The sequence below is a fragment of the Cibotium barometz genome, chromosome 14, assembly GCF_041138505.1.
Source record: "Cibotium barometz isolate CiBa-2024 chromosome 14, ASM4113850v1, whole genome shotgun sequence".
NCBI lineage: Eukaryota > Viridiplantae > Streptophyta > Polypodiopsida > Cyatheales > Cibotiaceae > Cibotium > Cibotium barometz.
In genome coordinates this window covers 28192947-28210573 of record NC_141059.1, presented here as the reverse complement: position 1 = coordinate 28210573, position 17627 = coordinate 28192947, and the positions used below count along the sequence as shown (strand labels likewise).

General features: G+C 46.6%; 1 protein-coding gene across 4 annotated transcripts in view; it reads left to right on the top strand.

The window, feature by feature from the left end:
• LOC147631891 (uncharacterized) overlaps positions 1-17627 on the top strand; it is a 70399-nt gene that overhangs the window by 27132 nt on the left and 25640 nt on the right. For all 4 annotated transcript variants that reach the window (XM_086808451.1, XM_086808453.1, XM_086808450.1 and 1 more), the window contains 2 exons: positions 9199-9291; positions 9427-9543. In XM_086808451.1, the coding sequence (XP_086664577.1) occupies positions 9199-9291; positions 9427-9543 (210 nt within the window). The remainder of the gene's footprint in view (positions 1-9198; positions 9292-9426; positions 9544-17627) is intronic.

Here is a 17627-nt window from a genome sequence, read left to right as displayed (position 1 = left end):
TGACGTTTCGGTCGTTTCCTAGTTTTCGCTGCCCGGCCCGCCGCCGCCGCTCAGCCCGGCCGGCTTCCACAGTGGTCAGCTCTCCGCCGTCACCCAACCTCGCTGGCGCTCTTACTGCGCAGGGAGCCGCCACCGCCGAGCCCCGCCGGCGCTCTAACTGCGCAGAGAGACGCCGTCGCCCAGCCCGGCCGGCTGCGATAGTGGGCAGGCCTCTGCTGCCGCCGCCGGGTCCTTGGCGCAGCTACGCCTGCGTGCGCCGCCTCCGCATGGGCTGCCGGCTCTGTGCGCCGCCGCCTCCACGTCCGTCGACTCTGTGCGCTCCGGCTCCCTGTCGACTCTGCAGCTCTCCTGGCTCCCTCTCGCAACATCTTCACCTGGGCCTGACTGCTGGTGCTCAAACGTCTCCGCACGCCCAGTACCTCCATCCATCTGTTCACGTGGCTAGCAATGCCCCCGGCTGATGGTGCAGGTACTCTTTTGAGACAGAATTGTGTTCGCATAAAAATATGCAAATTTTGCAGACATTACAGTGCAGGTCAGATTCAAAGAAAGATTGCATGTGGTAAAGGGTTCAAGCAATTTGGGGGATTTCTCAATTTGAGGCCAAATTGAAAAATTGGACATGTTGCTTGCTTGCAATTTGGGGGTTTTCCAAATTGAGGTCAAAATCAGCAAATTGAGCCTCTTTCAGTTGCAAAAATTTGGAGCTTTTGTGAAAATTGGCCAATTAAATGCACATTGAAGCGATTGGAGTGCATAAAAATTAGGGATTTTTAGATTGGAGCATGTAATTGGGCATTACAGCTGTGATTTGTCGCGTTTGTATACACATAGTGTGTAATTGGACAATTTGGTGCATGTTTACACTTGCTTCAGTTTGCAGGTAAACATTTGCACAGGACATTTGGTTGCCTGGCAGTGCACATTGGTGCTTGGTTTGCTTGCAGGTATATTTTGTTGACATGGCTCAAAATGCTACAGATGTATTTGGTGTGCTCACCCAGGAGGACAAGTTGGATGGATCTAACTACTCCCTTTGGAGTTTCATGATCCGTAATTTGCTGGTAGCCAAATTGCTTTGGGGCATCGTGTGTGGTGATGACACACGCCCACTTACCATACAGCCAGCCACGCCTCAAAGGGGAGGTGCTCAAAGAGCTCCTGATGTATGAATGGGAGAGAGAATTAGGGTTAGATTAGAGTTCATGTGTGGGAGACATACACAGAGAAGCAAGGGAGAGAGAGAGAGAGTTGTGGGGATAAGTCAACTCATCAAGATGAGTGTGTGACTACCCTATCACACATGTATATTGCACTAGTACACATAGTGCACTTAGTACATTAAAAGTACTAAGTGTACTATGTACTATAACTTATGGGCTTGTACACACTATAAGGGTGGGCATAATGCCTTTACCCCAACAACCTCCCACTTAAAGGCAAAGTACCCTTAAGCAAAGGAAAAAAAAAAAAATCAGCATGTACATGATAATATACAAGGCCATATCAAGGCTGAAACTGGCCTCATCCATCAAGTGTCTGCAATGAGCAAACCGCTCCGGAGGCAAACTCTTTGTCAACAGATCAGCCGGGTTGTCATCCGTATGAATCTTAACAAGCTGAATTTGCTTGTTCTCTATCACCTCTCTGATGAAGTGATACTTCACATCCACATGCTTCGTCTTTGCATGAAAGACAGGGTTCTTTGCCAACTGGATGGCACTCTGACTGTCACAATGCAACAATGGAATATCCCCTGTATAACCCAAATCAACCACTAACCGAGATAGCCATAATGCCTCCTTGCAAGCCTCTGTGGCTGCAATATACTCGGCCTCTGTAGTAGATAAGGCTGTGCACTTCTGCATCCTGGATATCCATGACACAGCACCTCCTGTGAATGTAAACACATAACCGGTAGTAGACTTCCGGTTATCTGGATGACCGGCATAATCCGAATCCGTGTAACCATGCACTAATGCATCCTGTTTGCCAAAACAAATGCACATATCTTGTGTGCCCTTCAGGTATCTCATGACACCTTTCACTGCTTCCCAATGCTTCTTGCCAGGGTTGGCCATGTATCTAGAAACCACTCCCACTGCAAATGCAATGTCTGGCCTAGTAGCAACCATGGCATACATGAGACTGCCACAAGCTGAAGCATACGGAATCTTGGCCATATCAGCCCTGCCACTATCTGACTGTGGGCTGTCCATAGCACTGAGTTTCACATATGGAGGCAAAGGAGTACTAGTCTTCTTCCCCCCGTCCATATTGAACCTCTGCAAGACTTTGCCAATGTATTCCTTCTGAGACAAATACAACACATGCTGATTTCTGTCCCGAAGTATCCGCATACCCAAAATGTGATTTGCATCACCCAAATCCTTCATATCAAAGGTTTGATGCAGCCTCTGCTTCAAGGTATCCATCTCCATACGAGATTTCCCGGCAATCAACATATCATCAACATACAAGATGAGGATCAATAGACTGCCATCCAAAGCTTTTTTTGTGTATAAGCACTGATCTATGTCACTTCTCCTGAAATTCTGGGATTTCATGAATGTATCAAATTTATGATACCATTCCCTTGGTGCCTGTTTGAGCCCATAAAGACTCTTTTTCAGCTTGCATACAAGCTTCTCCTTTCCACTCACTGCATAACCCTCTGGCTGTTGCATATATATCTCCTCATGGAGATCACCGTGAAGAAAAGCAGTCTTCACATCCATCTGAATCAAGTCCAGATCATCATGTGCAACCAAAGCTAACACAGCTCTAAGTGTGGTCATTTTGACCACTGGAGAGAAGATCTCCTCAAAGTCCACACCATATTCCTGCTTGAAGCCCTTAGCCACTAACCTGGCTTTGTATCTTGGCTGGTGCAACTTTGAGCCTGTAAACCCACTTGCATGGCAAAACCTTCTTGCCTGCAGGCAAATGCACCAACTTCCATGCTCCATTTTTGTGCAGAGAATCCATCTCTGACTTCATGGCATGCTCCCAAAGAGCCTTGTCTGCCCTCTGTAAAGCCTCCTTATAACATGAGGGCTCCCCACAGTCAGTAAGCATCAAGTAGTCAACCCCTGGAACAAACCTATCAGGGGCTTTGGAGGGTCTTGTGGACCTCCGTACCCAATGACCATCATTTGCAGGTTGCTGTCCAGCCTGCATATCACCTATTGGTGGCTCCTGTTCCATGCCATAAGGCTGAAAAATCATGCCCGGTATCTCCTCTAACTGTGGTATATCCATAGGGATATCTTCTGCCATCTCTGGCTGTCCATTTGGACCATTTTCAGCACCATTTAAGGGCTGGTTTTCCTGCTGTAATGGCTGATTTACAGCCCTTGGTTGTTGTCCATGATGTCCATCATCATCAAAGATGACTCTGCCAGGCTCCTGTTGCCTTGCAGGCTCCTTATACATGCATGTTTCATCAAAAATGACATCATTGCTGCGTATAATCTTTCTATTCACGGGATCCGAAAGTCTATACCCCATTTCACCTCTGTCACCATATCCTAGGAATATGCATTTGTGAGACTTAGGATCAAGTTTGGTGCGCATTTCCCTCGGTATGTGCACGTACGCAATGCAACCAAACACTGTTAAGTGCTTGTATGACGGAGGCTTCCCTGTCCATACTTCTTCTGGCACTTTCCCACCAAGCCTCGTGTTAGGTGACCTGTTTATAAGGTGAACGGCTGTCATAACAGCTTCAGCCCAAAAACCATGAGGTAATGCAGCATGTGACAACATAGAACGGACCTTCTCCTGAATGGTCCTGTTCATCCTCTCTGCTGTCCCGTTTTGTGGAGGATCATAAGGAGTAGAGAGCTCCCTCTTGATGCCTTTAGCATCACAAAAGTCCTGAAACTGTTTGGACATATACTCTCCACCATTGTCGGAACGCAAAGCCTTCAGTGTTTTGCCAGTTTGATTCTCAACATGAGCAACAAACTTCTGAAACACTGAGAATGTATCACTCTTCAAACGTAGAGGATAGACCCACACCTTGCGTGTGGCATCATCAATAAAAGACACACAATATTTTGCCCCTCCCAAAGAAAGCTGAGGCATCTCACATACATCTGTATGCACAAGCTCTAACTGAGCATCTTTCTGTCCAAGAGCTTTCTTGTGGGGGCACTGTAGTTGCCTACCATATATACAATGCTCACAAAACTGAAAACTTGAAAACTTTAGAGAAGGCAAGTAACCCAAACAAGACAATTGCTCCATTCCCTTGACACTCATGTGTCCCAACCGGCTATGCCACATAGAGATTTCCGGCAGCTCGGTTGCATTTACATTAGCATGGTGACAAACACCTGCATGAAGTAAAGAGTGTCCACCTTAGAGCCTCTGGCAACAACCAGTGAGCCCTTACTAATCTTCCACTTTCCACGACCAAATGTGGTAACATAATCAGCATCATCAAGCTGTCCAGTAGAAAGCAGATTCTTCTTGATCTCAGGCACATGCCTGACATCATGGAGCATAAGCTATGAGCCATCTGAAAACACAAGCCTCACATCACCTCTGCCAAGAATCTTGCATGCATGGTTATCACCCAAATAAACCACTCCTTCATTGCCAGCAGTATACCTGACAAACAAGTCTCTGCAACCTGTGACATGAAAGGAGGCACCTGAATCAATGATCCATGAGTGCATACCATGACCACCTGTAAGAAGTGAATGGGCATCAAGTGAAGACGTAAATAGGACCTCATCCTCACTGTCACCTGCATGTGACACATTGATTTCTTCAATCTTGACTCCACTTTTGCCCTTTGGCTTTACATCTTTGGCTTCATCTTTGTCTTTGTCTTTGCCTTTTCCCTTTTCCTTTTGATCATTTTTCCATTTGTAGCATTGCTTTTTGATGTGTCCCTTCTTGCCACAATAATGGCATTCCAAATCCTTTTTGGAGCGAGACTTGCTCCTTCCCCGTTCTTGGCTTTTACCCCTTTGCTGGGATCTCCCACGTGCATTCATTGCATTGGACTTTCCAACAGAATTGTTCTTCCTGTTCATCTCTTCTTGAAGAAGAGCACCCTCAACATCTGCATATGACAGCATAGCATTCGAATTGCTAGTGGCTGTCCTGAATGTGTCCCAACTCTCTGGCAAAGTGCATAAGAGAAAAGTGGCTTTGAACTCATCGTCCATTGCCAACTTTTGATTTATAACTTGGTTGACAATACCATTAAACTCATTTAGATAGGCTGCCATAGACGCCCCTTCCTTCATCTGAAGACCTATGAGTTTCTTCAACCAATACACTTTGCTTGAGGCACTTTGTTGGGCATACAAGTCCTGCAATCTCTGCCACATTCCCCAAGCTGTCTTCTCTTCACGAATGCTGAAAAGTAATGAGTCTGACACAGACAACATGATAGTAGATCTTGCCAGCTCATCCATATCTTCCCACTCTTCAGCAGTAAGAGAAGCGGGCTTTACACCCCTTTCTTTGATAGGCTTGTGCTGCTTTTTCTGGAGCAACACATTATAGCACTGGGTTTGCCAAATATCATAGTTATGTGAGCCTTCAAGCTTCTTGATGTGAAGCAATGAAGAGCTTTCACCTGTGGTTGCCATAGCAATATGCAACCTGTCAATGCCCGACTCCCTGCAAAATGTGCAAACATTGCACCAAAGGCACACAAAGTGCTCACAGTTGTTCTCCCAAACTTTATCTCCCATTGCGGAAGCAAGAATGCAACTTTTCTCCCACTTTATGTGATGAAATCACCAAAATCTGGTTGCTGCAGATTTAGGACAGCACCTTAAATGTGCTCTGTTGCCCTTCCAAAGTACTGTACAGCAGTACTAAGTGCTCACTAATGATGTACCAAACCTGTACCGGCAAGTACAGCAGCTGAAAATGAACCTTTTCTTCACTCAAATCAGTGTACAGCCATGCCAAAACTTGCACAAAGCTGTGCCAAATCTGTACCAGCAACAGCAATAAATGCTCTCCTGGCTGTCCAAATGAGTGAAAATCAGACTTTTACAGTCTCGAACACTGCATACAACAGTTCCGAACAGAAATTGGGCAAAAGCCCCTTGACTGCAAGCTGATTTCTGAGGATTCAAGGCATAAAAGTCTTGCCTGCTGCTTTGCCGAGCTCAACAAGCATACGATCTTGAAAAGCCCCTTGATTTAAGATCAATTGCTGATCATACATGGTACATTGACGCACATGAAGGCATCCAGAGTCTTCGCGATGCTTGCCCCTGGCCACATATACATCCAATACATGAAAGCCCCTTGATTTACAGGCACATTGAGTGCTTGTAAGGCATCAACACATTGCCCAAAGCATCAAATGCGATTGCTTGCATGCAAATCAACCAAATCGGCACAAAAGCCCCTTGATTTGCACTGCAATTTGCTGCAATTTTGCCCGAATGTGCGATTTCTCACATCATACAGCATGTATGAGTGCTTAATTGCACAATTACATCAAAAGCCCCAAATTTCGACATCCAATTTCCTGCAAATTGATCCTGATTGTGACCAATGTCACCCAATTTTGCCAATTTTGCTCAAAATTGAGCAATTCGGCACTTGTACTTGCTCAATTGATTGAATTGATAAGAAATTCCCAAAATTGAAGGCAAATACCTCTTAATTTTTTGAATTTCTTTGATCTGCAAGCTGAATTTCTTTGTGTTGATGCTGTTGCAGAAAATCTGATGCTGTTGCAGAAGTCTGATGTGCTGATGAAGGACTCCTCACGCTTGCCTGTTGAATGATGCTGCTGCTGCTTTTGTAGTCGGGCTTGGACCAGACGGCGTTGGACTGACTTGTATGCCTTGGGCTGGTCGTGGAGGGCTGGTCGCAGACGGGGCCCTGTTTGGGCAGGCGAAGGACCAGACGGCGCTGGACTGACACCTCGCACCCTCCTTCGCACGGCGCCCGACTAAAAAACAATGCTGGGTGCTTTTATGTATTCGCCCCACGTGCAGCGTTTGTGCCGCCGCCTTCGCCTAGTGGTGGCGGGTAGTAGCGATGGCCACTAGGCGCACAGTTTGCGCCCAGCACACAAGAACGCGTGATGTCGGTGGCAAACCTGGAGAACCTGACGGCGCTGCGGCACAGCTACTCCTCGCTCGCCTGTCTCGCATGAGCTTATCCGCCAACTCAAAGCTGCCTACGTCCAGCGATAGCGGCCAGCGCTTCTACACGCTTTTTGGTGCGCCACCCAGTCGAATAGTTGAATGGCGCTGCTTTTTACGTGTACGCGTGCTGTGCGCTGACTCATAGACGGTTTTACGCCTTTTGACTAACGCTCGCCAGCCTGCACCTAATGGTTCGCTACGGGTACTCGCTCACGCCCAGCAATCAGCCATCAATGCAGGACACCCTATTCGAGCAGAGAAAGCCCGAAAACCTGTGCGTGTGTATCACCGCAGAGATGAATAGCAACACCTTCAATAAGTGCGACTGGCTATGGCTCTGATACCAGTTGAATGGGAGAGAGAATTAGGGTTAGATTAGAGTTCATGTGTGGGAGACATACACAGAGAAGCAAGGGAGAGAGAGAGAGAGTTGTGGGGATAAGTCAACTCATCAAGATGAGTGTGTGACTCCCCTATCACACATGTATATTGCACTAGTACACATAGTGCACTTAGTACATTAAAAGTACTAAGTGTACTATGTACTATAACTTATGGGCTTGTACACACTATAAGGGTGGGCATAATGCCTTTACCCCAACAATGTAGAACCTGCTCCCACACAATAGCTGAAGAGATGGGACTCTAGAGATGCACATGCCATGTCATTGATAGCCCTTTCAGTGAAAAGGACTATTATTCCGCACATTCGTTCTTGCAAGACATCGAAGCTTGCATGGGACACATTGGAAGCAATGTATCAGGTACGCAACGAGGCAAGAGTTGCCTACTTGAAGAGGCAATTGGATCTTCTTTCTATGGATGAGGGTGACTCCATGGCAGATCATCTCACCAAAGTGAAAGATTTGCAGGAACAATTGCTCAACATTGATGAGGTTATCCCAGACAGACAGATGGTCACCAACACTCTTCATTCTTTACCACCTTCCTACTTGGGCTTTCACACCTCTCTCAACCTCTCAATGAGAGGAGGTGGTAATCCCGTCACTTTTGAAGAGCTGGTGGGTTTACTCTTGCAGGAAGAGCAAACAAGAGCAAACTTATCGAGCAACCGTGGTGGAGACAAGGCATTTACAGCCAAGGATAAGGGTAAAGCAAAGAGCTTTAAGCATGGGGAACAACAGTCTAGCAAGGCTAGTCATGGACAGCCCTCTTCTGGTGGTGAAAAGTCTGACAAAGGGGATGCAAACAAGCCCAAAAAGAAGGGCAAATGTCACTACTGCAGGGCAAGAAGCAGGCACACGGGGGAAGTCGGCACTGCACAGTTAGTAGAGGCTGAGCTGCGCAGAGGCGGCGTCGGTGCTGCAGAGAGGTTAAGTCGGTATCAGCAGCAGCAGATCTCCTCCTCGGGAGCGTCTTACACACCACACACACCACACCAATGCACCTACTTCTCTACACACACACACAACCACTAGTATATGGTGTCATCTCACACATTCCAGGTCTTATTTTCTTTGTTGTGGGGGAGGCATTGTAGAATTTGGAATTTTAATTATTGGATTAAGGAGATGAAGAAGATAGGGAATTGGGATTAGGAAGAAAAAGAGATGGGAGAAGAAGAGAAGAAGAAGGGGGGAGGAGGAGACTAAGACTAAGAAAAAGAAGAAGAGGAGGAGACTAACACTAAGAAAAAGGGGAAAAGGAGAGGAAGTGGAAGCAGGGAGGAAGGAGAAGAAGAGGGGAAGGAAGGAGAGGGAGAGGAGGAGTAGGGGAGGGTCCATGAGCACTCAAGTTGCTACTACAAAAGGACTACTCAAGGGGAAATTGATTTTCTTTTTTACTTTTTTTTGGGACGTCATTGGCCGAGAGGTTTCGAGGTTTTTTAGAAAGATTTTTGAAACGTTTCAAAGGTTTCGAAACGACGAGACACTTTTTTTTTTGTTGACTGTGCCTGTGGATCAAGCTGATAGGGTTAGTGGTTGCGGATTGGGTAAAATGATGACATCAGTGCTATCCATAAACTAGCAGGATTTTATGATCATATGCTATTGTGATGGCTGTTGCCATTGACTTGAAAGGCAAAGCTGTTTTCCAGGTAGCAGCGGACTCTGTGATGAGCATAGCTGTGGAAACTCGCAATTATCTTCTATATGAGACCTTTTTGTATTACAACCCACTTTTTTTGCTGGTCAGTGGCATATATTTATTTGCATCACACTATCTTAATTAAGTTTATAAGCAGCTGGCAGCCTTATGATTTCTGAAGGTTGGTAAAGGTTTTAAATTTCAATCATGTTGATGTTCTGAACTTGTCTACATGCAGGCCGGGATGCTATGGCTATGGGGAATAAATATATGGGTGTTTTCCATCTCAAGGGTTAACTATGCTAAAGTATTTGAACTGGATAACAGCCATTTGACTTGCAAGGAAATTTGGACAGTAAGTGCTTTTGAGCCCCTTGATATCATTAAACCAACGTTCCAAGAGATTATACCTGTTCATTTTACTATTATTATTAATGGAAATATTAAAAAATAAAAACCAAACAGATTCTAAGGCCATGTCTGTTCATTTTACTATTATTATTAATGGAAATGTTAAAAAATAAAAACCAAACAGATTCTAAGGCCATGTCATAGGGTTAGTTGCAGTCCAACACTTCACATAGTCACTGGCGCTGCTGTGAATAGGATCATGTTGATGGATGCACAAGGTTGAGCCTCATCATGATGAGTTTGTTGAAGTCGGACCCCCGATTCAATAACACGGTGTCAGGCGTTTTTCTGAAAGATGTTTTGGGCCTGTGTATATATGGATGCATGGCGTGTGTGAAGGGTTTGGCTTTGAATGCGTTGCCAGGTGTACAGGGTGGATGGATTTGCTTTGGGCTTGTTACAGGCCTGTCCGGAACGAGGTTCGCAGGTGGTATCAGCAGCTTGGTTGTGTACGCGTCCCCAAAAATGAGTGGGCACTGGAAGGTTATGTTGGAAGATGTGGAAGGCATGGGTAATTAAATATTGATGCGGCCAAGGTAGCCTTGAAACATGGTGTGAAATCGGAGGCTCTAAGCATTGTGGCTATATTCCAAGAAAAATAATAATAATAATAATATCCACATGGCCAACTTATAGAAAGGCCACATGGCTGTTTACGTAGCCGCTAGGACGTGAAGGAAGGATCGCGAGAGAGCTGGAGAGTTGGCGAGTCGGCGCAGCTGCAGACAAAAGGTGAAGGGCCGCCTTGTTTGTTTTGGTTCTGGGGCGTAGCCGCCGCAGTCACACACAAAAGGAGAGGCTTCTTCGGTGGGCAGCAGCCACAGGCGCAGGAAAGGCGAGCACTGGTGGTGTGTGGCTAGGCGCAGCAGGAAGGCCTCTCTGGAGCGGACAGAGTTGACGTTGTGAGGTAGTGTGGCCGCCTTGCAGAGCTGGAGGGCCCGGGTCAGTCTGCGGAGAGAGAGCCGACGTTGGAAGTGAAGGCCGTCGTGAAGGGACTGGGGGGAGCTCTTGGGAGAGCTGCAGGCTCTGGACTCGGCAGGCGCACACAGTTTGGGAGGCCGCCCTTGAGGTGATAACGCAGCTACGTGGCTGGTGTGGGCCGTGTGGGAGCTAGCGTGGCACAGGCTGAAGGCGCTGTGAGAAGGTTGGCCCCCTTGAGTACGAGAGGGAGCTGGTGATACTGCGGGGACAGGACGGAGAGCAGGCAGGCGTGGCTGACAGCGCGAGGAGAGAATTGAAGTCAAGCGTGGAGGTGGTCAGCGCAGAGCATGGGTGAGTGCCTTTGAGGTGTTGGCACAACAGAGGAAGAGCTGGATGTGCAGTTGCAGGTGCAGCTGGATGGAAGCAAAGGGGACATGCAAAGGGTGGCTGGTGTGGGCCGCTAGGTGAAGCCGGAAGTGGAAGTAGAGCGGGTGCCGAGTGAAGAGAAGAGAAGGACAGTGTGGCTGCTTGGCTGGTGGGGCCGGTAGCACTGCAGAGAAGTGGCAGAGGAAGTGGGTTCGTTGTGAGGCTGGCAGAGGATCAGCACAGAGAGTGAGAGAGAGAGGTGTTTGTGTAGCTGCTGCTGGCAACACACACAGAAGTGATGGGCTGCAGAGAGAGTTGAGGGTTAGCTGGTGGGGCGCCCTCTGAAGAGTGAGAGTGGCCAGGTTCTTTCTGGTGTGATTGGCACAACAGGCAGGCGAGAGGTTCGCGGTGATTGGGGATGTGGTGTATCCTCGGCAGTGACAGGTTTGAGTGTTTTGTTTATGGTTGTGTGAGTAAGGCTTCTGTGTCGGGAGAAGCTTGTATGATGTGTTTTCTGGGAATATATTGCTGGGTGTTTGCTTTGGTCTATGGTGCCCCTGTTTTGTGCTGTCTTTTTGGCGTGGGTGGGTGGTGAATTGTGAGAAGTGTTCCAGCTGGTGGCTGGTGGTGCCTCCGTTGTGTTTGTATTTTCCAAGTTTGGGAGGTGAAGGGCTATAGAGGCAGTGGTTCTTTTTCTTTTTTTTCACCTCACACACGGCTCTCAAAAACAGCGTTCACAATCTCTACTTGTGACAACTAGGCAGTATTTTAGTTTTTCTTAAGTGATTCAGCATTTTTAAACTAATGTGGCCTTCTCCAACTTGCTTTCCAAGGTGGTCCTCAAAATGTTGGTTGGCAAGTTGGGATGGAGGCAATGGCTCTTCTTGGCCAGAAATGTGAGAACAAGGTTGGACAGTTGGCCTTGACTTCTTCAATAAGTGCCTACTTCTATGGGGTACACAGATATTCATTGGAGAGAGGACCTTACCTTGCTACAGATTGATCATCGGAAAACCTGCTTAATCCAAGTTAGGGCAGCCATGGAATAGGGAAGTGGGCAGTCTACAGGGATGGAGGAGTCATCACTGCAGAGCGGTGCCCTGCATACGAGCGTGGATTCTTTAAGACCATGGATGCTTTGCACATGGCTACTTGGAACCGTAATCGTACTTTATGGTAAGATCTTGGAGGTTTCACAAAGACACACAGGGAGAGATGCCATTTTATATACAAACACATCAGTGTCTAGAGAGAGGACTACACACAGTATCGGGTTATGTATGGAATTTGCCTATAGAGATGAGACCTAGACAGGAGTAGTTGAGGATTTGGAGGTCTCATCTGCATACAGTGCTCTCGGTGGTCAGATGGGATGCAAAGGTCTGGTTCATGTGGATCTGTCTATGCTTGCTAGGGGAGAGGATATACACGTTGTAGTTTGTTACTTACCCCAGGAGACATCTGTCACCAACCTGGACATTTCCCACTATCAAAGGTGCCTTTTGGCTACAGAAACTTCTGGTATGACTGTAGTTGACACACAGATTGACAGTGTATCTGCCACTCTTGAAGAGTATGCTTGTGGTATTAGACTTATACAGTTGTGAACAAGTGCTTATAAGGTGGAGGGGATGTCACCATTGGGTCCCTCACCAGCTTTGATCAATGTTTTGGGGGAGACCACACACAGAACGGAACCAAGGTGATCAATGTTTTGGGGGAGCCACGGAACCAAGGTGAGAACGGTGATTTTCCACAGGAGTAGTAGTACACTGAAGCATTCACTGACATGGATAGGCCTGAAAGATGGTCACAAAGCATGAGTGTCACGGGATTCTAATCATTTATGTGACTTATAAGGTTTATGATTCAGACATCATTAGAGTTTGGACGGACATACTATTATTTGGGTATGGATTTATGGACAGAAGAAGGCGCCTAGGGTTCAGGGCATACAAAACTTGGGTAGGAAGTTTGAAGATGCTAAAAGTGCTTCCCCAAGCACTTATAGCTGGCCGACTTGCTTTTTGGGGGTTGGAGCTATAGAGAGAGGACTACACACAGTATCGGGTTATGTATGGAATTTGCCTATAGAGATGAGACCTAGACAGGAGTAGTTGAGGATTTGGAGGTCTCATCTGCATACAGTGCTCTCGGTGGTCAGATGGGATGCAAAGGTCTGGTTCATGTGGATCTGTCTATGCTTGCTAGGGGAGAGGATATACACGTTGTAGTTTGTTACTTACCCCAGGAGACATCTGTCACCAACCTGGACATTTCCCACTATCAAAGGTGCCTTTTGGCTACAGAAACTTCTGGTATGACTGTAGTTGACACACAGATTGACAGTGTATCTGCCACTCTTGAAGAGTATGCTTGTGGTATTAGACTTATACAGTTGTGGACAAGTGCTTATAAGGTGGAGGGGATGTCACCATTGGGTCCCTCACCAGCTTTGATCAATGTTTTGGGGGAGACCACACACAGAACGGAACCAAGGTGATCAATGTTTTGGGGGAGCCACGGAACCAAGGTGAGAACGGTGATTTTCCACAGGAGTAGTAGTACACTGAAGCATTCACTGACATGGATAGGCCTGAAAGATGGTCACAAAGCATGAGTGTCACGGGATTCTAATCATTTATGTGACTTATAAGGTTTATGATTCAGACATCATTAGAGTTTGGACGGACATACTATTATTTGGGTATGGATTTATGGACAGAAGAAGGCGCCTAGGGTTCAGGGCATACAAAACTTGGGTAGGAAGTTTGAAGATGCTAAAAGTGCTTCCCCAAGCACTTATAGCTGGCCGACTTGCTTTTTGGGGGTTGGAGCTATAGAGAGAGGACTACACACAGTATCGGGTTATGTATGGAATTTGCCTATAGAGATGAGACCTAGACAGGAGTAGTTGAGGATTTGGAGGTCTCATCTGCATACAGTGCTCTCGGTGGTCAGATGGGATGCAAAGGTCTGGTTCATGTGGATCTGTCTATGCTTGCTAGGGGAGAGGATATACACGTTGTAGTTTGTTACTTACCCCAGGAGACATCTGTCACCAACCTGGACATTTCCCACTATCAAAGGTGCCTTTTGGCTACAGAAACTTCTGGTATGACTGTAGTTGACACACAGATTGACAGTGTATCTGCCACTCTTGAAGAGTATGCTTGTGGTATTAGACTTATACAGTTGTGGACAAGTGCTTATAAGGTGGAGGGGATGTCACCATTGGGTCCCTCACCAGCTTTGATCAATGTTTTGGGGGAGACCACACACAGAACGGAACCAAGGTGATCAATGTTTTGGGGGAGCCACGGAACCAAGGTGAGAACGGTGATTTTCCACAGGAGTAGTAGTACACTGAAGCATTCACTGACATGGATAGGCCTGAAAGATGGTCACAAAGCATGAGTGTCACGGGATTCTAATCATTTATGTGACTTATAAGGTTTATGATTCAGACATCATTAGAGTTTGGACGGACATACTATTATTTGGGTATGGATTTATGGACAGAAGAAGGCGCCTAGGGTTCAGGGCATACAAAACTTGGGTAGGAAGTTTGAAGATGCTAAAAGTGCTTCCCCAAGCACTTATAGCTGGCCGACTTGCTTTTTGGGGGTTGGAGCTATATTTTTTTTCTCGCCTAGTCGCTGCATAAGCTGGCTGAACAGCAACTGTGGTTCTCTCTCTCGCTCTTCCTCAAGATTGGCTGTTGCAGAAGCTGGTTGAACAGCACCTTCACAAGGGACGGGCTGGCAGCAGGCCATGGACAGTCCTCTGGGTTCTCACTTGTGGATCAGGCTGTGAACAGAGGGGCTGTTTTGGAATAGTTTCTGGACTGTTTTGCGGGATTGATTTGTCTTGACTCTGAGAAGTGAGCTTTGTCAGAGCCTCTTGTATGCTTTGTGGAGCTGACCAGTACATTGTGGAAAATCTGGTGCAAGTCGCATCCTCACCTTGAATTCTTTGTAAAGCTTCTACATATTAAAGAAGTTCCTACGGGGGGCTGGCCGTACCGGCACATTGTGCTGTTTATATTATATTCTATGGCTTTGTGCTGTTATTCTTTGTTTGTATTTGAAGGGTTTCTCCACCTAGTTCGGGTCCCTATCGGTTACAACATCTGTCTTTGCACATGACTCGTTGCAAAATAGTCATCACTTGATGCCCCTCTTTTTGCAAACATAGTGGAGTTTCCTCAACAAGGAAATATCCTCCTTTTGGGTGACATTAGTGCTTGGACACCTAGTAGATACTGTTGGAAACATGGATCCTCCCACTTCCCGGGAGGTCACCCATCCTAGTTGTGTTCATGTGCAAGCACGCTTAACTGAGGTGTTCCACAAATTGGTCTAGCCATCTAGACCCCAAAACCTTAAGGTGTTAGGTGACCTCTGATTATCCAATTTGTAGAAACCTCAACTTGCCAAGATTCAAACCTAGTCTTACCAAGTGAGTTGACAGGTGCATATGTATGACTTCTAGAGATATCTGATTGTCTTCTCAGAGATCGAGTTGGGGATGTAGAGGATCTCATATGACACGAGAGAGGTTATCAGTTATGTTCATTACATATGCCCCTCTTTTTGCAAACATAGTGGAGTTTTTTGAACAAGGAAATATCTGTTTGGGTGGCATTAATTTAGTAGACAAGGGCATATGTATGACTCCCAAACATCCTGTGAGACGGGAGCAAGGCGCTTGCACACTTAACTATTAATATAATTAAACACTTTAATGATGGCCACAATCAGATACCACACAAATACTTGAAAGAGATTTTGCATAGGGGACACCACAGTAGGGCCGGAATTTACCCCGGGGCCCTTGGAATTTTTACAGTACCAAGGAGTATTTAAGCAAGTGCAAGCTTTGTAGGCCTCTCTTATCTCCCTGTTTGGAGTGGCCAGATTTATCCAAGTACAATATGTTTTGAATTTATACAATGGGCATCCTAAACTTGCCCAAAAATCATTAGAAAAGACTATTCATAACCCTCTTGGCACCTTTGTGCAGTTGTCATGCCCAAACATTAATAATATTGATGGCCATAACTCTTGCCTATGAATACAACCCCTCAACCACACGGTCTCTTGTGATGTCCTATGAGGCTGCTCCATCAAAGCGTATGGACACTCAATGTCCATCAAGCATCCCTTGGCACATCACTGTATCATGTTGGTCGAGGACCACTGAGATCCTCCAAAGCCGGGTCAAGTGAAGAGCAGCTGCTGGCACTGGTGGGAGCAGAAGGGCGAGTAGATGGTGCTGGTGTCATAGATATTGCTATGGCAGACGAAGTGTGTCTTCTCCTTGGACTTCTCCTTGCCCTTACCATTTAGCTTCCTCGTGTTCTTCGGACAATCCCTTCCAATATACTCAGTGGAATCACAATAAAAGCACTGTCTAGCAGCCATCTTGGCGCGCGATGCTCTTGCCCCCACTTGCCTTGTCCTTATTATCTGTGGCCTTGGACTGGCTACCCTTGTCTTTGCCTTTTTGTTACCCCTGTTGTTTAGTTGGTCGACTCTATCTAAAGAGGGCTGGGCTGAATCGTGAAAAGCAGGAGGAAGAGATTGCTCTTGGGGATGTGCACAGGTGGGGCTGATAGCATATCCGTACAGCATGTGCTCTCTTTTTCTCTTCTGGCCGCCTCCAAGCTATATGTTTCTGGCTCCCTTTATTTGGGATGCATTGGATTTATGGAACTCATGGATATCTCATGGATCAAGGATTTTTCTATGGATTTCTATTGTCAGCCGAAATGCCTGTAAAACTATTGGTAGTAGAAATGTTTATGGAGCACCAAGAAAGAGTGCTATATTCACGGGCTGCCAGCATCCAGTGACCAGATAGGTGGGCAGCCAGGCAAGCGACCAGATAGGTGGGCAGCCATGCAAGTGATCAGTTAGGCGGACAGCTAGTTGAGCAGTTAGGTAGACGCCAGGTGTGGGAAGGCGGTGCAGAGGATGGGGACACAACAGTAAAATTTGGCCAGGTACTGGTGGTCGTGGAGCAGGTTACTTGCATGTGACAGCCAGGCGGGTGGTTCCCTGCATCATGGAGCAGATTGCATCGCTGAGGCATGTCCACAGCCAGACTGGACAGGCTTAGACCAGCATGATGGAAGCGGGTCTATGGGTTTTTGGCATCGTGATTGGATGGTGCATATGAGGATTTATCTGTCATGGAAACAGGACATTGGTCTTTTGAGAAGCAACAGGACTTTGATAACAAGGATACAGGCCTATGGTTTATGGATACAGGTCTATGGTTTATCAGATACAGGTCTTTGGTTTCGTGTGGAAAGCATGTCTCTGGAATCATGTGAACAAGTTCTAGTTTTCTCGAGGTTACATGCAAGCTGTGACTATAGGAAGGACATGTGGTTTGGTACAGCCCTACTGCTGTTTGGGAAAGGGTTGTGGGATCCATGATAGCGATGGAGAAGACGTTTTCAAGTAGGGAGGTGTCGTACACAGGTGTGCCTTATCTATGGAATGCTTTGCTGTAATAACGATAGTTTTTATTTGGAAGTCCTGGGTGAAAGCTTGGAGGGATCCTATTGGTAGAGGATTCGACAAGTTGTACTTTGTAGTCAAATTTTGATCAAGTAAAGAAATACCGCAAGGGGCGCCACTGCGTTTTGGGGCCAATCGGTGTCCTTGTACTATTTGCAGGAGCACTCTAGCTCCCCTGTTTGTTTTACTTTTCCAGGTTCCCATGGGTGAT